This window comes from Lissotriton helveticus, chromosome 7, assembly GCF_964261635.1.
Source record: "Lissotriton helveticus chromosome 7, aLisHel1.1, whole genome shotgun sequence".
Lineage (NCBI taxonomy): Eukaryota > Metazoa > Chordata > Amphibia > Caudata > Salamandridae > Lissotriton > Lissotriton helveticus.
Genome location: NC_136068.1, coordinates 1,861,780,391 through 1,861,803,961, shown reverse-complemented (window position 1 = coordinate 1,861,803,961; position 23,571 = coordinate 1,861,780,391). Strand labels below are relative to the sequence as shown.

General features: G+C 46.4%; 1 protein-coding gene across 1 annotated transcript in view; it reads right to left on the bottom strand.

Moving 5' to 3' along the window:
- The window catches only part of LOC144769777 (putative DBH-like monooxygenase protein 2), a 364,487-nt gene extending 343,179 nt beyond the window's left edge, over positions 1-21,308 (bottom strand). Inside the window, exon 1 of the mRNA XM_078653960.1 lies at positions 21,039-21,308. Coding sequence (XP_078510086.1) covers positions 21,039-21,308 — 270 coding nt within the window. The remainder of the gene's footprint in view (positions 1-21,038) is intronic.
- Between the last annotated feature and the right edge of the window lie 2,263 nt (positions 21,309-23,571).

Sequence of the window (23,571 nt, the reverse complement as noted above, 5' to 3'; positions counted from 1 at the left end):
ATCCCTTCACTCTATGATTCCCCTTCACTTACTCTCAGTTATCTTCCATTCCTCATTCTTCTAAATGCATACTTAATTAGACTCCTTTCCCTCTCAGTCATTATCTTTTTACTTACTCCTGTTTCCTGATTTAGTTTTGCTAACTCACATTCTTTTAGTATCTTTCTTACCTTCAGTTCACTTTTCTCTTCTTCTCTTCCTCTCTGTCAGTGAATCTATATGCCTTACTCTTAGTAATTTGCTCTCCTTCTATTTCTTTTTCCCTCTTTTTGTCCTTCTACCTTACTTTATTTGCCTTTCTGTGTCCTTCACTCTTACTTTATTTCTAAATACACTGTTATGGTTTTTAACCTCTTCATTTGTATCTTTTATTTTAAAATACATATTTTACTAATTATAACTTGGTTTTTCTTCTCTCTTTCACAGATGCAAAGTATAGTAAAAAAATGTAATTAAAGTTACATTTATTATATGGTAAGTGTGACTAAAAAAATGTAGTTTGTCATCATCCTTTGCTTTAACCTCACTACTATTTTCTCAACCTACCTCACTCCTGTTTCTTTACTCTGCTTCCCTCACTTATTAATATTCTCCATGTTTACTCCCCTTTCCCTATTACCCGTCCCACATTCAACTTCTTTCAGTCCCCATTCTTTACTTTCCTTACCCTCTGTTCCCTTCCTTTGCTCCCTCACTCATTCTCTTTCCCTTAATTATTTACTTCACTCCTACACACACACCTCACCCCCCACAACACACACACACACATCTCTGACATACACCCCACACACACACCTCACACACACACACCCACGCACACTCCTCACACACACACACCCACACATCCCACACACACACACACTCCACACACATACCCCCCACACCCCCACACCCCTCACACATATCTCACACACCCACACCTCCACCCACACCCAAACACCGCACATACCCACACCCACACATACCTCACACACCCACACCCCCACCTACACCCACTGACTCCCTATAAGTCACCCACACTGCCTTCCTTACCTTTCTTTGCTGTTTCACTCAGACTCTTTCAATCACTGTTTCCTTTACTCTCTCTGTCCTTTCTCTCTGTCACTCCCCATGTCTTACCCTAATTCAGTTTTATCCACCCTCTTTTACCCCTCTTTACTTACACTCACTGCTCTTTTCTCACCCTCCCTCACCGTTGTTCATTTATTCCGGTTCCGTCACTACCCCTCATTCCCCATTCTTTACTGTCTTTCCTTTTACTTTCAACACCCACTCACATTCTCCCAGTACCTCTACTTTAGTCTTCTTCCTCTCTCTTCCCTTCTTTCGCTCCCTTATTCATTTTCCTTTTCTCACTTACACCCTATTACACCTTCTCTGTTTTTTACTATGTAATAAACATTCCCTCTGTGTTGCTCCCTCTAGCTCTCTTTCTCTTAACAGTACTCTCTCTGTGTTCTTCCTTCATGCTCACTCCTTCATTAATTTTTTGTAACTGTTTTTTTTGGTGCGCGCCTCGGTGCGCGCCCCGGTGCACGTACCGGTACGCGTACCCTGCAGAAAAAAGATTGACAGAGATTCTTTAAAAATATAGGTTTATTTTTATAAATTAAAGGTAGTTCTAAAAAGAACTGTTTTTTTTATTCTTTTTGTTGTTTTATATTTTTTGTATTGTTTTTTTGAACATTTTTTACTTTTTTTGGCTTTTCTGAACAGTTTTATATTTTTTTTGTATTTTTTATGGGGAGAAACAAAAAACAGGGAATTGTAAATGGCTCAACTGGAGCAAAAAAAATCAGGAAAAATTAGGGTTTTTTCGGGCACTTATGGTTATCACCAGCACAGATGATAAGTTTTATACTTTGCTCACCATAGCAAAGTGTCTTTCCACAATATTTGCACACGATTTTGAAATCGGCAAACTTGGGTTGAATGGTAGGCATCGTCTCTCTTGCCTCTGGACCCGATGGAGTGGGTTCTTTGGATGTTGAGGGTCTGGATGTTGATGGGGGTAGGTTACTGCAGAGGTCCCTTACCTCTGCAGCAGAATAGTTGTTTGGGTGCAAACGCATCATGTGCCGAATCATAATATGATTCCCAAAGGAATATTTTTTGTTAGGGTTCCCTCTGGACAGCACAGCACCACAAATCAGACAAGTCACCTTCGCAGCGTTGACTTTTTTTAAACCCCTTGGGATTTTGTAAAACTCCGATATGAAGTGCTCTTTTGGTTTGTAGGGGTGATTATCTTCAGGCAGGAAATGCCTTGTCTGTTCCTCCTGTTCATCATCCTCCTCCTCTTCTTCTTGACCACCAATGTAATCTTCTGGTGGTCTTTTTGATGGTGGTGGTGGTGGTGGTGGGGCAGATGCTCCAGCTGCTGATATGACTGTAGCCATCTCTGTAAGGAAAAAGCAGGTCTTCCTCACTCAAATAACAAAGTGAAAATGAGGAAAAAAGGTGGGGGCTTTCATCATTTGGAAAACAAAAGTGTTCTGAACCAATGAAAAGTGTTATTTTCAAGTCACATGACCAAGGCTTTCATCATTTGGAAATCAAAAGTGTTCTGAACCAATGAAAAGTGGTATTTTGAGGTCACATGACCCGACGCGCTTACGCTACGCGCCCCGGGGCGCGCCCGGCGGCGCTTACGTTGCGCGATCGTATGCGCTCGGGTGCTTCCGGGTGCGCTTACGCCGTGCGTCATATGACGCATCACGCGGCTACGCGATACGTCACGATGTTGTTTTCGTACGCGGCAATAGCGCTAATGGGACGCTCCCCGGTACGCGCCCCCGGACGCGCCGTAAAAATGCGCTCACCGGTGAGCGCATCGGTACGCGCCCCGGGAGCGCTCCGGGGCAAATAAATAAAAAAAAATTAAATAAACATAAAAAAAATAGTATTACATAATTATAAAATACATTGTAAAAAATATTACATTTCATACCTAGAGAGATTTGCTATTAAAAAACCTATGAAATTCACTGAAAAAAACATAGGTTTCACACCAGTTATAGTTAGGAATTAGCATTTAAAAAACCTATTAAATTCACTGAAAAAACCATAGGTTTCACACCAGTTATAGTTAGCTGGAAATTTTACTCGCATAAAACCATTGAAATTCCCACTTTATAGTTAGTTGGACTCACTATAACTTGCGCGTGCAATGCACTGCTGATGACGTCACATATTACAAATCAGATCCAGTTTTGACCACGACGAACCTCTGCCTGACTAAAAGGACCAATAGAAGCTGAAGGACGGAAACCAGTCTGTATCCTGTTAGACTGGCCTGCAGTGGTGCCTTGCTGAGAACGAAGAGGAAAGGACCAGAGAGGACTTTGTAGACTTGTGCCTGAAACGATCTCCAAGGGCTTGATCGAGAGCTTGCCCCCTGAACGGAACCCCAGGACCATTGGGTTCTATTCTGCTTGTGCCTGTCTGCTGTTGGGCCTTAGTTCTTATTCCCTTGCCAGAGTTGTGACTCGGGTGCCTTCGCCCCCTCCCAGGCCGTGACAGCTCGGAGCCTGGTCGCCCCGCCGTAGCGAGCCTTGTTCATCCCTGAGCCGTACTCCGCTTTAGTGCCGGGCTGCCCGCTCTCCTGTCACTTCGCCGCTAACGGAGCGTGTTGGGTGCCTCTCATCTTCTCCCGCCGGAATCTGCATGGAGCGCATTCCATAGACTCGGACCGTCCGTACGTCGTAACGTACCCGACTGTCTCGCTTTGCCCTCCTGCATACCAAGGCTCGTGCCGTACCTCAAGAAAGGCCTCCCCGTATAGTGGTACCGGAAGCCTGGTGCTGCACCCGCCTGCCATAGAACGTGACGCCCCTCACAGATCCACGAGTATGACATGGCATGCTAAGAAGTAGTACGTCCCGCAGGCCTGAACGGCGCCTTGCCCCGTGAGCTGCATCAACCCCGGATCTCCGCAACACTCTACAGTCCTGCTCCCCCTTCTCGCTCCTCGAGGGGGAGCGAGTCGGAGAGATCCTCTGGAGAACCGTCGGCCTCGTCCTGGGTCCGCCCTCACCAGTAGCCACGCATGAAATGCCTCAGACTTCCACAGGCAAGGTACACTTGAACTCCGTCTCGAGTTCATATCGGATCCCGGGTCCGCAACGTTCTTATTTCCCTGTCATCGTACCTTGCTGAACAACAAACATTTAAAGACTAAGCTTGCCTATTGTAATCTGGTGGCCTCAAATCGCTAAACGTTATTCTGGTCTTGTGATAATCCTGCTTGAATCTATCTTTTATATAAAGTATACGTATTTTTGATACAACCTTACGACTGGTGTCCATTTGTCGTGGGTCAGTGGGTTTACTGTGTGTGATCATAAATGCTTAACTAACTATTGCCCTCAGGATTAGCCTTGTCTGCTCGCGCTACACTACCTAGAGGGTGAGCAGGGGTTATTCGAAGGAGTCCTGAGTGGAAGTAATTTTTTTTACTCAGTGGTGTATCCTGGTTCCAGCACTGGTGCATCTCCTGTAAACAGTTGAAATAATGTGTTCAAGTCATACAGGCGATTTTTTAGGAATATTTTTAGTTTGTGAAAATAGACACAGAAACTTTTCTGGTGAAAACCAGACAATGGATTCCTATGGAAGGAAATTCAAGTTCCTGGTAAGTATGATTAGAATTACTTTTCAGGATCAGTACTGGGCTCATAGATGCAGCACTGAGGTCTCTCCTGATAACAGGTGAGTAAATCGGAATTCGTAGTTCGGCTGCTTTTAAAGGAATTTTTTAAAGTTCCAAAACTCCACACTTAGAAGAATTTCCAAGTGAAACCATACAATGGATTCCTATGGAAGGAAATTCAAGTTACTGTAAGTATGGTTGGAATTACTTTTCAGGATCAGTAGTGGGCAGAAAGATGCAGCACTGCGGTCTCTCCTGATAACAGGTGTGTAAATCGGAATTCGTAGTTCGGCTGATTTTAGAGGAATATTTGTAGGTTTCAAAAATAGACACTTAGAAACGTTTCTGGTGAAAACCACACAATAGATTCCTATTGAAGGAAATACAAGTTACTGGTAAGTGCGCTTAGATTTACTTTTCAGGGTAGGTACTGGGCTCAAAGACGCAGCACTGACGTCTCTCGCGATAACAGGTGAGTAAATCGGAATTCGTAGTTCCGCTGATTTTAGAGGAATATTGTGCTCAATAGTGAAGTAAGGGGTGCGGGGCCTGAGGTGACATGTGTGCAAACACGCCCTGTGGTGCGTTTTAGATTGGGGAATTAATTCCTCTTCAATCCTGAGGTCCCCTGTGAGCCAACTAGCCCAGCAGGTACCTCCAGTATGTGTCAGGGAGCTGTGTTGCAGAGAGGTGTTCAGAGGGCTCGCCATCTTTTTACAACACTCTGCAACACATCTCCGTGGCGCTTAATGGAGGTACCTGTTGGACTAGTTGGCCCCTAGAGGCCCTTTGGATTAAAGAGGAATTAATTCCCCAACTAAAAATGCGCCACCGGGCATGTTTGCACACATATCACATCAAGCCCCGCCCCTACCTTCACCACTGTGCAAACACGCCCCGTAGCGTGTTCTAAGCTGGGGGATTAAGTCCCCTTGCACACTGGGGGTCCCTGGGGGCCAACTAGCCCACCAGGAACCTCCAGTATGCGCCAGGGGGCTGCTTTGCAGAGAGGTGTAAAAAGGGGCGTGGCCTCATTACACCTCTCTGCAATACAGCCCCCTGGCGCGTTTGCAGAGGGGGAACTAATTCCCCTTGCATATTGGGGGGTCCCTGGGGGCCAATTATCCCACCAGGAACCTCCAGTATGCTCCATGGGGCTGCATGCGCAGAGGTGTAATGAGGCCCCGCCCCTTTTTACACCTCTCTGCAAGGCAGCCCCCTGGCGCGTTTGCAGAGGGGGAACTAATTCCGCTTGCATACTGGGGGTCCCTGGGGGCCAGCAAGCCCACCAGGAAACTCCAGTATGCGCCAGGGGGCTGCATTGAAGAGATGTGTGATGAGGGCTTGCACCTTTTTACACCTCTCGCCACGCAGACCCCTGGTGCGTTTGCAGAGGGGGAACTAATTCCCCATGCATACTGGGGGTCCCTGGGGGCCAACTAGCCCACCAGGAACGTCCAATATGTGCTAGGGTTCTGTGTTTCAGAGAGGTTTAATGAGGCCCGCCCCTTTTTACACCTCTCTGCAACGCAGCCCCCTGGCGCGTTTGCAGAGGGGAAACTAATTCCCCTTGCATACTGGTGGTCCCTGGGGGCCAACTAGCCGAACAGGAACCTCCAGTATGCACCAGGGGGCTGCGTTGCAGAGAGGTGTAATGAGGCCCTGCCCTTTTTTACACCTCTCTGCAAGGCAGCCACCTGGTGCGTTTGCTGAGGGGGAACTAATTCCCCTTGCATACTGGTGGTCCCTGGGGGCCAACTAGCCCAGCAGGAACCTCCAGTATCTCTATCTTTGGCGATGGTCCCGCGAGTGAAGAGAGCGCGCCTGGGAGGCCATTCTTTTGGACTATTGGCCCCCCAGTTATGGAACTCTCTGCCTCTTACTCTTCGGGGAGCCACCAGTTTACTAGTTTTCAGAAAGGATCTTAAAACTTGGTTGTTCACCCAGTAGGCCTTTTGCTCGAGTTCTCTTTTATCCGGTATCCTTTCCTTTTTTTTAATGTGTTATGTTAGCAGCCTACCTTAAATAAAAGCGCCGGGACACTCTTTTTGAGTAGCCGTGCGCTCTACAAAAACCAATTTAACATAACAGTATGCGCCAGGGGGCTGCAATGCAGAGAGGTGTTCTGAGGCAATGCCCCTTTTTACACCTCTCGGCAGCCCCCTAGCGCATACTGGAGGTTCCTGGTGGGCTCCTTGACCAATTGTTTATTTATACCATAGGAAACAAACTAGAATTGAACCTAGCAAAGACAATGGCCATCACCTTCGGGCCAAGGAAATACAGAGGCGGCGGTTGGTTATACCACGGTAAAAGTGTAGATAAAGTCCTCTCTTACAAGTACCTGGGGGTCCACATGGACAGAAGGGGCTCTATCTCTAAACACAGAGATTAGGTAGATGGCTTTAAAGGCCCTCGCCAGACAACTTTCCGGGCCATGCATGATCCGCTCATAATTGTCATGAAGGCAAAAATTACCAACTTTATCACCTATAGCCAGGAGATCATGCAAGGGAAGGACAACAGTCTTGTGAATAAAATAACAACAAGAATATTCAAACATGTGCTGAGCCTACCGAAATCTTTATCCCCTGCTCAAATACATCTTGAGTTTGGCCTTCAAGATCATCGAGCAGTAGGGGCTGGAGCATTCACCAGGCTATGTAATAAGTTGCGTAGCTCCAGAAAAGGAAGCCTGGAGGCCCTCCTGTGGCAGAAAATCTCAGTCGGTCAACTTGGTAGATCATATTGGCGATACCTACAAGACTCCCTAAAACTTCTGGATTCAGAAGAAATCTGGAACCTGAACCCATCGCAGCAGGCACTCAAAATTCACATCAAAAGGAACATCCGCCTCTGGTCCTTTCATTCGGAGAGAGCTCAACTGGTCCAACGTAAGCACATCTGGACAATTGTATCATGGTTCAATCTGGGGATTATGGCCCCATACCTGTCATGTACCTACTCTGTGCTGTGGCAAAAAAGATTCATAGCCCTCAGAATAGGCAAAAGGCCATTCCTATATCACCTGCCGAGCTGGCAATGTGTAAATACCAACATAATGTGCATCAGGTGTGGGAGTAGCAAGGAATCGATTGAGCATGTGGCATGTCTTTGCCCTGCACTACTTGATGACCGAAAGATCATGTTAAAGAGCGAATGGAATAAACTTGGCATTCGCACGAGCAGACAAGTCATCCTCGCATCAATGAATCCGGACAATCCAATACTCAATATCCGGTTCACCAAGTTCATGACAAGAGCAGCAAGAAAATTCATAATCCGAGAGAGCCAGCAAGTAAACAATGGTCAACAATAAAAGTGAGTACCAAACCCTCTGCTCCATCAAATTGCAATTGACCATGGCCTCTTTCTTTACACATATGATCTCTTGGCCTCTTGTGTGTCCCAGGTCCATTAAACCATCATTTGTAGGGTCTCCACCTTATTAATGGACCCGCGTCTCCAGTAGTATCAACAATCTATTCTTAATGAATATGGACTTGTTCTGTGACCTTACCAGACGTTAAACCACAAGGGACAACAACAGCCCCCAACTGTTTTTCAAGGTACTCGTTATGAAGATTGTACAACTTAGACAAAGCTAATTTTATTTTTTTTTGCTAACAAAAATAGATTGCTAGGTTCTTTTTAATTATTTAGAGATTAACTTAATTTTTTTATTTACCGAGATGACACAAACGGACTAAAACAGACATTCATAGGAAGATTTTTAAAGGAAAAATAATAATTATTTGAGAATAGACATGTGTTTTTTGTACCATGTGTAAATATTTCATTAATACTCATACACGTTTTTATTATCACTGATGCATCTTTACCATTGTAATAATTTGTATTAATCAAACAATAAAGTTCTTACTTACTAGTACTAGCTTATAATACAGTAAGTTCTAGTGAACTTAGAGTTGTGTGTCAAGGTCTTAGCACACCCTTTCTACAACTCAGGAGAGGTTTAGTAGGTAAACAAATAGTGTAGGTAATGCATACACCACACCTCACTAGTCATGTCTTAAAAGGAGGAACCTAGTGGGTCTCTTCCAGATGTCAGTCAAGTACAGACATCTAAGTATGACACATTCCCTTTTCAAGAGTTAAGGGCTGTGTGCTATGAGAAAATTGAAGCCAGGACAGAATCCTAATACCCAACGCCTTATAGAGGTGTTATTGCTTGATGACTTTAAAAAGGCATCAGATCCTGACAGGGTAGGCAATGGGGTGGATACATCTGAGGAGGAGAATCCCAGTGGATTGCCCCACCAGGACTCTGACTGATGAAAACCAGGCAGGTGAAAATGACCTAGACCTGGGGAATCCAGCTCCTACTGGAGATGAGGAAGGTCAAAGTGGCCCTCTCTTTGTCCCCCCAGGAAGAGTTAGTGGTGTGCCAAGAAGAGCAAGATCGCCTTCAGTGGAATCTAATCATTCTGGGATATGTATTGGGTCCTCTGCTTCTTCTCATAGGAGGGGTACCTCCCAGGAGAAGAGGGAGCATCAGGTGAGAATGAAAGAAGCTCAGCTGAGAATAAGGAGACAACAGGTAGCCTTAGAGAAGGAGACCCTGGAGCTTGAAAGAGCAAGAAAAAAGATGGGGCTAGAGCCCCACGGTGGCAGCAATTTCCCTAGTGATAGTGATAGGTCTTATGACCATACAAACCTTAACAAGATTGTCCCTCCCTATCAGAATGGGGATGACATCCACAAATGGATTACTGCACTGGAGAGAGCCTGCAATGTACAGAAGGTACCCCAGGAGCACTGGGCAGCAATCTTGTGACTCTCCTTTGCAGACAAAGGTAGAGATAAGTTCCTCACTGTAAGAGAAGAGGATGCTGATGAGTACAAGGTCCTGGAGAGTGCTCTAATAGATGGGTTTGGCTTAACCACTGAGCAGTATATAATACAGTTCAGAGACACCCAGAAGACACAGACTCAGGACTGTGTTTACTTTGTAGATTGTGCTACTAAGGCTCTGGAAGGCTGGTTATTGGGCAGTAAAGTGTGTGACTATACAGGATTGTATAATCTGATCATGAGAGAGCAAATTATTAAGAACTGTCAAAACCAGCTGTTGCATCAGCACCTGGTAGACTCTGATCTGACCTATCCCCAAGAATTGGGAAAGAAGGCAGACAAATGGGTCAGAACCAGGGTGAAGCAGAAGGTACAGAACCAAGGTGGTGACCAAAAGAAGCAAGATCAAAAAGGTAGAGAGAAGCGTAAAGACCAGAAGTCTTCACAAGGTCCCCAAAAAGCTTCTAATGGTGGGAATTTTCAATCTTCCAAAAAGAAAGCAGGCCCAAGAAAACCATGGTGCAAAGTCTGTAAGCACTGCACCAGTGATTGCACCAAAAAGGAGACAACTTCAGCCACCATTGTCCCTAGGGCAACCGTTCCCCCTAGTTCAGATACAAATGGTGGTACTCAGCAAAAGGGTGTAGTAGGGTTAACCCTGGGATCTGAAATGGGCTCTGGCCTAGTCAGAGTTCCAACTCAGGCTGTTTTAGTCTGTGATGGAGGCATGGATATGTCCTCCTCTGTGAGTCCCAGTAACCTGGGCAAGTACAGACAAACACCTTTGATAAATGAGAAAGAGGCTTTGGTACTGAAAAATAACCTACAAATTGCTTTTTCTAAGGTATTCGGTATTTACCACCAACTTATAGTAGGAGGTAAGTAATGAATCCTGAATGCTAAAATGCACTCACTTGAGTGCCTCCTACATAGGAATTAAGGATTCAGTAATTTACCAAATCGATATTTTAAGAATTCAGTAATTTTCAGATTTGGGGCCCCATGTAGGTGGCAAATACCGGTCGGAAACGGACGAATTCGGCCGTTTCCGACCGGTATTTGGCATCTTGAGATGTAGGGGGTCAGATTTTACAGATTCGGTAAATTTACCGAATCGGTAAATTTACCGAATCTGTAAAATACCGAATCGGTATTTTTACCGATTCGGTAACGGCCAGATGTAGGTGAGACTCTTCAGAGTCCCTAAGGCCTTACAGAATCGGTATTTGACCACCCAATCCAATTGGGTGGTAAAATACCGATTCCAGGTGTGCATGCACATGTGTGCATGCACACCTAGCCATGTGACAGACAGACATGCCCTTAGGGCATGTCTGTGTGCCACATGGCACACATGCCCGTCTTTGGGGTGCTAGAGGGTGTCAAAGTTACACCCCCTGCACCCTTGCTAAAATCGGTATTTACCGATTCTGTAATTACAGACTCGGTATTGCCCATTGATTCCTATGGGCTTCAAGGCCCATAGGAATCAATGGGCAATACCGATTCGGTATTTACAGATTCAGTAAATACCGAATCTTAACGATTCGGTATTTACAGAATCTGTAATACCTACATCTCCCCCCTTCATATTTACCGACTCTTAAATACCGATTCGGTAACATTCGGTATTTAAGAGTCGGTAAATATGAATTACCTACATCTAACCCTTGGTAAATTACTGAATCCTTAAAACCTGCCTCCTACATCTCTAATCCCTAAAAACCGGTCGGTAACGGTTATATTTACCGAATTTCACCCCTACCGACCGGTATTTGGGCCATCCACATCAGGCCTTTTATGTCGAGCTACTTAACTGCAATGTGGAAGGAATTTGGAGTGAACTATAAATTCACCACACCCTATCATCCACAGTGCAATGGTTTAGTTGAAAGGTTCAACAAAACCTTAAAGGGTATGATTAAGGGTCTCACAGAAAAGCTCAGGCGTAGATTGGATATCCTGCTTTCCTGCCTTTTGTTTGCGTACAGGGAGGTTCCTCAGAAGGGGGTTGGCTACAGCCCATTTGAACTTCTGTTTGGACACCCTGTCAGAGGACCACTTTGTCAGGTGAAGGAGGGATGGGAGTTACTCCTCAAACCCCCTAAACAGGATATTGTGGACTATGTACTTGGTCTCCGCTCCAGGATGGCTGAGTACATGAAAAAGGCAACTAAAAACCTTGAGGCTAGCCAGGAATTGCAGAAAGCCTGGCATGACCAAAAGGCTGTACTGACTGTTTACAAGCCAGGGAAGAAAGTGTGGGTGTTGGAGTCTGTGGCCACAGCGGTTCTCCAAGACAAGTGGAGTGGACCCACACTATTGTTGATTAGAAGGGAGAGGTTACCTATTTGGTAGATCTTGGAACTCCCAGGAGCCCCCATAGGGTGCTACATGTCAACAGATTGAAACCATATGTTGACTGGGCAGACATGGGCTTGCTCATGGCTACTGATGAAGGACAGGAGGAAGAGAGTGACCCTCTCCCAGACCTGCTCTCTCAGAACCCTGATGATGGATCAGTTGATAGAGTAGCCTTGACAGGCAGCCTCACTGATCAGCAGCAAACTGATTGCAGACAAGTTCTAAATCAGTTTAAACATATGTTTCCACTGACTCCAAGTCAGACTACCTGGTGCACTCATGAAGTGGACACTGGAGACAGTCTGACTGTTAAAAATAAATAAGATTTACAGGCAACCTGATCATGTCAGGGACTGAATTAGGACTGAGGTCCAGAAAATGTTGGATTTTGGAGTGATTGAACCCTCAGATTGCCATTGGGCTACTCCAGTAGCCTTGGTACCAAATCCTCACACCCAGGGTGGTAAGAGAGAGATGAGATTTTGTGTTGACTACAGAGGTCTCAATGGAGTCACTAGGACTGATACCCATCCAATACCCAGAGCAGATGAGCTCATAGATATGTTGGCCTCTGCCAAATGTCTAAGCACATTTGATTTAACAGCTGGCTACTGGCAGATCAGAGTAGCTGATGATGCAAAGCCAAAAACAGCATTTTCAACCCCCAGTGGACATTATTATCAATTTGTGGTAATGCCCTTTGGTCTGAAAAATGCACCTGCCACATTTCAAAGGTTGGTGAACAAAGTCTTAACAGGCCTGGAAGATTATAGTTTAGCTTATCTAGATGATATTACTGTCTATAGCTCCACCTGGGAAGATCACCTGATCCACCTGAAAAATGTTTTGGAGGCCCTGCAAAAAGCAGGCCTAACTATCAAGACTACTAATTGCCAGATAGGGCAGAGTCAGGTTGTGTACCTGGGCCACCTTGTAGGTGGAGGCCAGGTTCAACCATTGCAGAGCAAAATCCAGACCATAATGGACTGGGCTGCTCCAACCACCCAGACTCGGGTCAGAGCTTTCTTGGGCCTGACTGGGTACTATATAAGATTTGTCAAGGGGTATGGATCCATTGTGACACCCCTGAATGACTTAACTTCTAAAAGAATGCCTAAAAAAGTTCAGTGGACAGTCAGCTGTCAAAAGGCATTTGATGACCTGAAGCAGACCATGTGCACAGCACCAATTCTGCAAAGTCCTAACTACTCCAAGGAATTCATTGTCCAAACAGATGCATCTGAGTTGGGGATAGGAGCTGTGCTGTCACAATTGAATGATGAAGGTCAGGACCAGCCAGTAGCTTTTATTAGCAGAAGGCTGACCCCTAGAGAGAAACGTTGGTCAGCTATTGATAGGGAGGCCTTTGCTGTGGTTTGGGCTCTGAGGAAGCTGAGGCCATAGTTGTTTGGTACTCACTTCACTGTTCAGACAGACCATAAGCCCCTCTTATGGCTAAAACAGATGAAGGGTGAAAACCCCAAACTTTTAAGGTGGTCCATTTCCCTACAGGGGATGGACTATACAGTGGAACATAGACCTGGGAGTAACCATGGGAATGCAGATGGGCTCTCCAGATATTTCCACTTAGAACATGAAGACTCAACTGGTCAAGGTTAGTTTAATGTCCCTGCGTTTGGGGGGGTTGTTTAGGAGAGTGGGATCTGCTTACTATGGTTCCCCCCGCTTTTTGCTGTGTTTCACTGGTTTATCTACTTTAGTCTGGCTGTGGTCCTGATAACCAGGACCCCAGCCTGGCTGTTCTCTCTCTAAATTGATTGCATGTACATTAGGTACACTCCAGATTGGTTACTGGGTTACCCTTGTGAGTCCCTAGTATATGGTAACTTAGGTACCAAGGGCATAGGTACCCAGAGGCTTACCAGGGACTGAAGCATGTATTATGCCACCCCTGGGAAGCCTTCCAAAATGGCACCACAGGTCTGCTACTGCAGCCTGGGTAAGGTGGTACTTGTACGCCTTACTTAGATATAGTATACGTATATCTACCTTTTAAAACGGACACATATAAACCTATAATTCACTCCTATGGCAGGCCTTGACAATCCTGGAGGCAGAGTGCTTGGTTTTGTGTGATAGGATGCCCTAGCATGAGCTGAGCCCCTCTGCAGCTTTCAGAATCCCTTCCTTATAACTGTTCTGTGATACAGCCATACCATATACTCTTAAGTGCATTATAAACCTAGCGGTTAATGCCATCTTTGGAATGGGCGCATCAAAACATGTCGTGTTTGGTGTCAAAAACTTTGGAATACTACCCCCCACCAGTCCTGGCGGTGGGGGTAGCATTCCACCCTTCTAGAGGAAGAAGACATGTACACACTTACTTACCCGGTAATAGTTTTAAAGAGCCCCAGCATCACAAAATGGATGCTGCTGCCACAGACATGAGTCTGACCTCCTGCAGCTGGACAAAACTCCGGCAGGGGAGGCTTGGACAATAGGTTTCCTGTCCAGGGAGGAGCCAGCACCACCCTGGACCCACCCTGCCCCAATACACTAAAGCCTTAGTGTATTGGGGCAGGGCTTCAGTGTATTGGGCTTTAGTGTATTGAGACAGGGTGGGTGCATTCAGTGAATGCTTTTCAGACAGTGCCTGGGGCACACAAGGTGTCCCTGTGCATTTCCCAGTTCTCTGGGGCACTCAGCCCAGGCTCTGGCGTGAAACTGGACAAAGGGGAAGGGGTGTAGCCACCCCCTCCCCAGGTCCTCACATAGGTGGGACCCTAGAATTAGTTCAACCCCTAAACTTAGTATGAGTATAGGAGCCCAGTCCCTAGGACTTTAGATTATCCTGGACGAAACTCTGAAAGATAAATCTTGGACCTTTGACATTCCATTTCGATTGGAAGACGGAAGAAATCTCCCTTGGGGTCAAGGAGTGACTCTCTTGCTTGTTCAAACAGGCACCAGAAAAGCATCTTGCAGATTCTGCATTTTTGAGGTTCCCGCCGGATCCCGAAGAATCTGCGACACAGGACACAGACTTCCAGACATCTCCGAGGCTGACACGTGTCCCCAGCAAAGCTGAGACCTGTAGGCTTCAAGAGAGACGTGGGACCGGAACTCCTGGACATCCAGCACATTTGCTAGTGCATCAACCTTCCTGAAGTTGTGCATTGGGCTACTTCTAGTCCAAGTCCTGAGCACCTTTTGTATCAAAGATTGTGGGCCTACACTCCAAGAGTGTTCCGTGGGCCCGCTTTTGGCATTTATGCTCGAGGCTCCTTCGTGATCCCTAGTCCGTTGACTGGTAGTTCCCCACGAAGGTAAATACTTTGTTTTTGGGCTTTCCTGGTTGCTTCAGACGTGCCCTTACTCCCCTCCAAAGGGTGAGTCCCACAGACATTGCTGGTCTGCACCAAAGCCAATCTTTCCATTCGGTGTGGGTTGCTGTTGCCAAGGCTTGTTGTGTCCAATCCAGATACCGAAGCTAAAGCACTCGACATCCGGCGTGGGAAAGTTCGAATCCAGCACCTGGTTGTCATCGACGCCTCCTGGTCCTCGTGGCTAAAGAGTGAAGCTTTACCTACATCACCTGATATCACCCGACATCGACTGGCATCTTCTTGTCGCCTTCCTGGTCACTGACTCTGTCCCCTCTGCTTTCAGGTTCTTCAGATCTCCAATCCACCCTTGGATCCATCCGGACACTTTTCACTTGGTCGCCTGCAGCACTTCTTTGTAGGTTTCCATTGGAAACGACGACGAAACCCGACACGGAAAGACACCTATGCACCCGGCTTCCCTGGGTGAGGTAACACGAGTACTTCGGTGCTCCCGTGGGTCTTGCCTCTCAAAGTGTCCCGTACTGAAGGGGTTTTACCGTAGTCCACTCCTAAAAGTCCTTATTCTTTAAACTTGTAACTTTAACTTTCTCCATAGATGTCAATGGTGATTCGCGGCTGTGTTTAGACACTGCACGCGTCCCCCGTGGGTCTCCTGCGTCCCTACCTTCGGTGGTTCCTGGTTGCCCCAGCGGTTTTACAGGCTCTAGGCCTTGCTTCTATCTCTCTCGTGGTTCTTATACCACTTTCTTAGGATATGGTTTGTTAGGCCCCTAGGGCAAAACGTATACTGTGCGCTATTTAAGTTCTTGTATTGTATTTTTACTCCTAGCTTCATAAAGAGACTAGGGGGTGTGTTTAGAATAAATACATATATTTTATATATATACCTAGTGTGGTTCTCCTTTCATTTGATCATTAATGAGATTATAGACTGGTAAAACAAGCTGCTTTAAATTCCTTCAAGACTTAGCCTGCAGTCTGCTCTCCACAGCTACCACTAGGATAGCTTTCTATAAAGGTTGTCTAAACCTACCATCAATAAGGGTCGTTTGGGCTGGTGCAAGGTTATGTCCAGCACCATATCAATCAATCAATCAGAGTACTTGTAAAGCGCGCTACTTACCTGTAAGGGTCTCAAGGCGCTATGGGGAGGGGAGGGTGCTGCTACTGCTCGAATAGCCAGGTCTTGAGGAGTCTTCTGAAGGCGAGTAGGTCTTGGGTCTGTCGTATGTGGGTAGGGAGGGTGTACCAGGTCTTGGCGGTGAGGTAGGAGAAGTATCTGCCGCCGGAGGTCAATCGTTGGATGCGGGGGACAGCGGCGAGGCTGGCAGAGCGGAGCTGGCGGGTGGGGTGTAGAAGCTGAGTTTGCTGTTCAGGTAGGCTGGTCCGGCGTTGTGGAGTGCTTTGTGTGCGTGGGTGTGGAGTTTGAAGGTGATCCTCTTGTCGACGGGGAGCCAGTGTAGATCTCTCAGGTGGGGGGTGATGTGGCTGCGGCGGGGGACGTTGACGATCAGTCGGGCGGAGGCGTTTTGGATGTGTTGTAGTCATCGTAGGTGTTTGGCTGGCATTCCTGCGTAGAGCGCATTGCCGTAGTCCAGTCTTGTGCTGTTGAGGGCCTGTGTCACTGTTCTTCTTGTTTCGGTCGGGATCCACTTGTAGATCCTGCGGAGCATGCGGAGGGTGTTGTAGCAGGAGGAGGAGACAGTGTTGACCTGCTTAGACCTGGAGAGGGAGGAGTCGAGGATGAATCCTAGGTTGCGTGCATGGTCAGTGGGTGTTGGTGCTGTTGGCAGAGGGCCCCCAGCACCGGGACACCACTTCGGATGTAGCTGTGTGCTTTACAAATACTGGTATTACATTACTGCCAGGGTAGTGTGTGACGACGTTGGTTGAGATTCCACGGTGGTCATCTATCCCCACATCCCTAAGACTGGAAGAATCGGAAACAAAATTCAGAACAATGCTAAAAACACATTTATATAAACTATAAGCAGGGGCTTGGGGGTGGGGATGTGGGAAGGCTGTATGTCTCTGATAACCTGCTTTCTTCAGCGCGGGGACACGCCGGGATGGCGTAGCCAGGCGCTTGATAAACTACCTTATTATTATTATTATTATTATTATTATTATTATTATTATTATTATTATTATTATTATTATTATTATTATTACTATTGCCTGCACATTGATGTAATGTGTGTGAGTCCTGGTGCGGTGATTGTGTGCAGTGTCACCAGGGGGCATAAGTGGGACATGTGTGCTGTCAATTGCCATCTGACACGTGCCGGTAGCCAGCTGTGGTGTAGATGCCTTGCTTGGTCTCCAGCTGTTCTTGCACAGTGTGGGGGGAGTATGGGTACTGCGGTTCCAAACTTATGATGGTATCCAAGACAGTTTTGTTGAACTTTGATGGGGCTGGCTGTGGGACTCCTCCGACTCTGGCAGTTGTTGGTTGGAAGGTCCATGAGGCCCGCATGGGCAGAACAGCCGGCTGATTTATCTGCGGAGGGATGTTGGTTGTCTGCTGTGTTGGTACCATCAGCCTGTGGGCAATGGTGGTCGGGATGCATATGATGGTTGCCTTTTTGTGCCAGTAGTGGGCAATGAAATTCTCTGGTGTTGGATCAGTGAGATTGGTGCGTTTACTGAAGGTCCGCTGTCTTGGTCTGCGCTGCCTCTGTGGTGGTCCTGGGGGAGTACAGGGGGAGTGTGGGTGTGTGTTGTTGCCTTCTTGGGTCTCCAGGCTGCATGTTCAGTTGCTCGTGGGCATCTGTTTTTCTTCATGTTTGGCTGTGGGCTGTGCTCCCTTTTCTGGTAAAGGTTTTCTTTCAACTTTACACCAGGTCAGAGCAGGTGTTCGTTTCCTGCTGCTAACGTGCCTTATCGCATGTTTTGTGATCTTATTGCCAATCTGGCTGGTTGTTGAGAATGTTGTGGAGTGGTGTTGTTGTGTGTTTTTGCACGGGAACGCCTGCTCTGCATCTCAATAGCGTTATTTGCCCTGGTCATCTGTGGCGATGATTTTTGCGACTGCCATCATGGGTAAACTGGTGATGTGGGCTGTTAGCACATGCTTGTGAATGGGGCGATACATTTATCATGAATTTGGCTGGGATAAAGCACCGTTAAATAGCTCCAAGAGAATAATGCCCTATGTTTTTGTTCAAATCTTGTAACTGGTATTTAGTAATAAGATATTAACAATATTTGCATAAGTGTAACTTCATGTCTTAGCATTCAAAATTCTTAAATTACAATTAATATTAACATTATGGAAAGAGAATGAAATAGGATGTCAAGAAAAAGGTTAAAACCAGTTCGAGTATGTTGACCATCCACAGGCTAAAGATATGCAAGTTAAACAACTCATTCCAAATATTATGCAACTTGCTCTCATACCATCAATGCCTAAATCGCCTGGAGACGCGCTTGAAGTGGCACCATGCGGATGTATGACATTACAACGCATGCTTTTACCACGCATGCCTTTACATCGCAGTTTTTACAACGCATGCTGTTACAATGCATTCATAAAGGGGGTGGTGATGGACCGAGTATCTGAATTAAGCAGACCACTCCTACCCAGTCAAAAGATCAGGGCTTGATCCATCACCGTTTTTTAGCTCACTGCACCATCCCAGCTCAGAACCTGGCTACATGCAAATTAGTCTGACCCTGGCCCAGTGCATCATGGGAACAGGGCAGACCAAACTACCAAGCCAATTCTTTACTGGAAAGGAAACAAGCTTCCGGGGACCGGTTTCTGGCATTACAGCCGTCTTCGGCCCGGCTTGCTTGAGTCCTGATGGTGCAGTGAGCAAGGGACGTTACAATGCATAGCGCTTAGGGGTGCTGGATAGTGAATAGTTTAATTTACTATTCCAACTCCAGTCCCCGTGGATAGTAGGGAAGGTGTTGGATAGTAAATTAAATCCATTCCCTATCCTAGAGCGCCCCCCAGCGCAATGCGTTGTAATGACATGCATTGTAATAGTTGCGTCGTAAAGGCACTGCGTGGTAAAAGTTGCTTGTAAAGGATGTTTCCCCACCATCCAGATCGCTCTCTATGCTGAATCTAGCGCTAAATAGTCTTGTATAATGAATCTGTTAAGTTCTGCTTCCTCGCATGTCAGCTCTTGCGCCATAATAAAAGGGGGCCCAAGTGAACAATGTCCTTTAGAAAACTTAGCCCTACCTCTTGATGGCTAGCAGAGGAGCTCGACTGCGGATTGCCATTAGTTGCTTCAAGAACCTATTTTCTGTGATTTGTAAAGAACTCATCTTTGTATGGCCCCTCACCACACCCCATTAGGTGACCATGCTCACACACATATGCATTTGCAGCATTTCTTTTATAGGTGTTTTGCCCAATCTTCTTGCAAACCTAAATGTAGATGCCTCAAACTGGAGTTGTCTAGTTCCAAGTCCTTACATATATCTTTAGGGTCACAGTGCACACCCAAGTACATACACGAGAGGGCGACATGTATTTCTTGGTTACTCCAGAGCACAAAAAAGTTTTGCTCTTACCAAGACTTCTATACTCGATGAAGGTCTTGGAAGGGTTTTAAGGGTTGGACAGGTATTTAAACATGTATAATGGTATAACAGCTGCCAGGGAAAGGATCTCCCTTCTTCAGACTCCCAGGCTGCAGGGCTAACATCCTACCATGGCCCTTAAAAGGGGGGGGCAGAGAGGGGGCATTATTCCCCATGCCTGTGCTTTTTAGGGCTCTGTGCTGCAAACTTTATTTATTGATTTTGAAGCAAGCCTGCCCTGTTTACCACTGATCAGCCAGCTGCAAGTATTTAGTACTAGGTGGCAACAGGGGCTGGAGTTGGTATTTTTTCTCGTCCGAGATGAAGAATAGTTTTTTTTATCTTAAATTATAACAGCTCCAGGTGTTGCAAAGAACAGTTTTTGCACTTTTATATAATATGTGAAAGTTTCTACGGGTTTGTCTGGCTGTTCAAAAATCATACCCAGTAATAATGTTATTATGTTGCAAAAACACTTGATCTTCGAGGAGGTGTAAATGTTTAGCCAACTTCCATGCCTATATATGTTAAAAATAAACATTGTTATAAAAACGGAGGTGTGAGTGTATGGAATTGTCCATGTTCCACCCATGGTAGACCTGCTGGCCCCCAAGTAGCGCTATATAGCGCATCGCACTACTTGGCGCTAATGTATGCAACTTTCTAAAACAAAGTTCTCAACACCTTGCCCTGAATTCGCATCAATTTTGTGACTGAAATCCACTGCAATGTGTTAGTACACAGGCGCCTGTATTTATACATCATTTTGCAAGTTTCATGGAGAATTTAAAACGAAATTATCATCCATGAAAATATTTGTTCTACATATATAAGACCACGACGGTGAACGATTTTTCTACAGATGTATGGAAAATAGAATAAACGTAATTTTGTCTCAGATATAGTTTTATCTAAAAAGCACCTCAAAAATTATGTGAATCGGGTTGTGTCATGTTTGACCCGTTGCATAACCATTGCCCCCCCCTGCAAACCACCCACATTTTGAACATGGTTCCAAATTGTATGGATAGAAAATGAATTCGCTCCATCTGTTTACAACTTTCCTTAACTGGTCAACTAGAATTTGTATCGGTGTAGCTCCTGCACCACTCCCCCCCCCCCCCACCACCACATGGCCTCAAAGCTGCTTCATCCCTCCCCACCACCTGCTCCTCTTCTTCACACTCTGCACTCTCTGTAAAGGGCTGTCCTCTGCCCAGGAGCACACGTTTCGTAAGCGGATGGTCCACTGCTCTTTAATATGAACACGTGGTGCCACAAAAAAAAACACTTTAAATAATCAGAACCCCCGACCCCTCCCCCCCCTCCCCCCTCCCCCGAATCTTTGGAGCTCTTACTGCAAAATAAGTGGTTGGATTTGATGCTGTTGACACCCCACCAATCACGATGTCTGCCCCCGTCATGCCCCCGCTGGGGCTCAGGCCGAATCCGATCCACCCAGTGGTCTCCACTTGAAGGTCAAAGGTGATCTCCTCGGTGGTCTTGTTGAAGTCCCACCGCAGGAGAACTCTACCCTCGGGGTCAAGGGTCAGAGAAAACTTCAGGGCACGTAGCTGGCCCAGGACCAGGGGCACCAAGGAGAGGAGTAAGAGTGCTCGGGGGCTCATGGTCTCTGGGGGGGGGGGCCCTTCAGTATCAAACAACAGCCACCAGACCTCACTGCTGCTCTGAGGACCGTGACAGGTGCGACTGGGACTTATCGCCGCTCACGGACCACAGACAGTGCAATAAAAGGTCTGTCACATGACTGTACTGGAAACGTGTTGACTAATAATCACTCAGGGGCGAAACTTTCCTGGAAAGTAGGAGCTTTTTTAGTTTCTGTATGAATTTCCTCTATTTCACAACGGCGCAGCTAGGGTGGGGCGGGGGCCGTCCGCCCCAGGCGGCACCATTGTGAGGGCGGCGGCCGCGCAGGACTGGCCCGTTGCGGCGGCCTTTAAATTTTATTTGGAGACGCTCAGTGTCCCCAAATACATTTTAAAGGCCGCCGCAATGGGCCAGTGCTGCAAGGCCGCGGTTTGAACTGCAAGCGCTGCGCACCGTCGCGCGTGACCTGCTGCTCGCTAGAAAGCTCCAGCGCGTGCGTGACGTCTGAGCAGCCACTACTCCCGATGCGTGCAGCCAGGGAGAGGCCGTGTAGGCCACAACTGTGAGCCTGCTGCTGCCCTGTAGCCAAGACAGGCGCTGCTTGCCACTTTCGGTCCGCCCGGTGCCTGCTTTGTGCAGTGCAGTGTGCGGAGTAGTAGAGTCATGATTCCGTGGTCTCGGGCCCGACCGGAGCATGGAAGAAACCTCACAGATTGCAAAAAAGTGCAAAAGCAACGCCGAGGTTTATTTGTGTTACAATATTCCTAACAGATGTTTACAAAATACCAGGATACTGTGTAATGTTCGAATATATGATTATTCAACGATTTCAAGTTCCACGCATGCCTTTACCACGCGAATTTTACTTCGCATGTGTCTTTTGCACGCAGCATTTGACAACGCATGTTTTTACTCCGCAATCATAACGTTACGAAACATCTGACGTCCCATTTACATTTACATAATGATACTGATAGGCTACATGCAGTACGAAGGAAAAGATCGATGTTTTAAACAATAATAAACAGATTCCCTTACATTATATTTTTATTTTTTTCATAATGCGCTTAATTAATACCCTAATTTACAAAGTTTTGATTCATATCTTACCCCTGTATGTCTTTCACCATCAGCCCTTTCTTCCACCGACCACGGAAACAAGCGTCAAAACACGTCTATCAAAACTGATAACGGACTTCTATTATGACGTGCTCTTTTCCTTCAGCGTTTTGAGGCATTGTAGAGCGTTTTTTTTAACGTTTTTGAAATTTTCTTCTTATTTATTTATTAATATCCGCTTGTTTTTTTTTGGGGGGGGGGACCCCCCCAACCCCCCCTAGCCTCCCCCAGTCCCCCCCCCAGCCCCCCAGCCCCTTAATCCCCCCCTCCCCCCAAAGCCAACGCAGATCGTACTTGCAGAACGACGACAGGAAGGAATACCACTCGCGTGGTAAAGACGGTCGTTGAAGGCTTACGCGTGGGAAAGACCTTTGCGTGGTGAGTGACGCGTGGTAAACGTTATGCGTGTTATTTGCTTCGTAGTAAATGATGTTTCCCGTAATGTTGTACATGGTGCTGGTGTGTTGTTAACCTCATAGTCTGAATTGCGAGCTATAAACAAAGGAGATTTAAAATACCACTTGGACTCGATACTAGAATTTGAGTTAATACATTTATCTCCATATGAAAAGACTAGCGTCTCTTGCAATATGAAAGAGGTGTGGCGCAGCGGCCAGGGCGATGGACTCTGGAACCCGGGGGGCTAACGTTCATTCCCCGGCACCGTCGGCAGAACATCCCAGCACCATGTGCCTCTGGGCAATAGCTCGCTTCATCTTCCCGACGGCCCCCAGCGCCTTGACGCCTTCGGGTAATTATTTGCGCTTTGCAAATACTGGACATTTACATTGTTCATGGGTTTATTTCAATACTTTTACACATATTGCAGTTTGAAGACAGCTCAGTGCTAAGAGAAATAGTGGTGTACGGCATTAGTCAATAACATTGTATATTTTTATTGGCAATTACAATATGTTATACACTGTTTCTTAGCTCTACTAGTTTGCTTGTGTAATGCTGTATGTATGGATTTTTTAATCAATCAATCAAAACATTTATAAAGCACGCTACTCACCCGCGAGGGTCTCAAGGCGCTGAAGGGGGGGCGCTACTGCTCGAATAGCCAGGTCTTGATGTGTTTCCTGAAGGTGAGATGGTCCTGGGTCAGTCGTAGGTGTGCGGGGAGGGAGTTCCATGTCTTGGCGGCCAGGTAGGAGAATG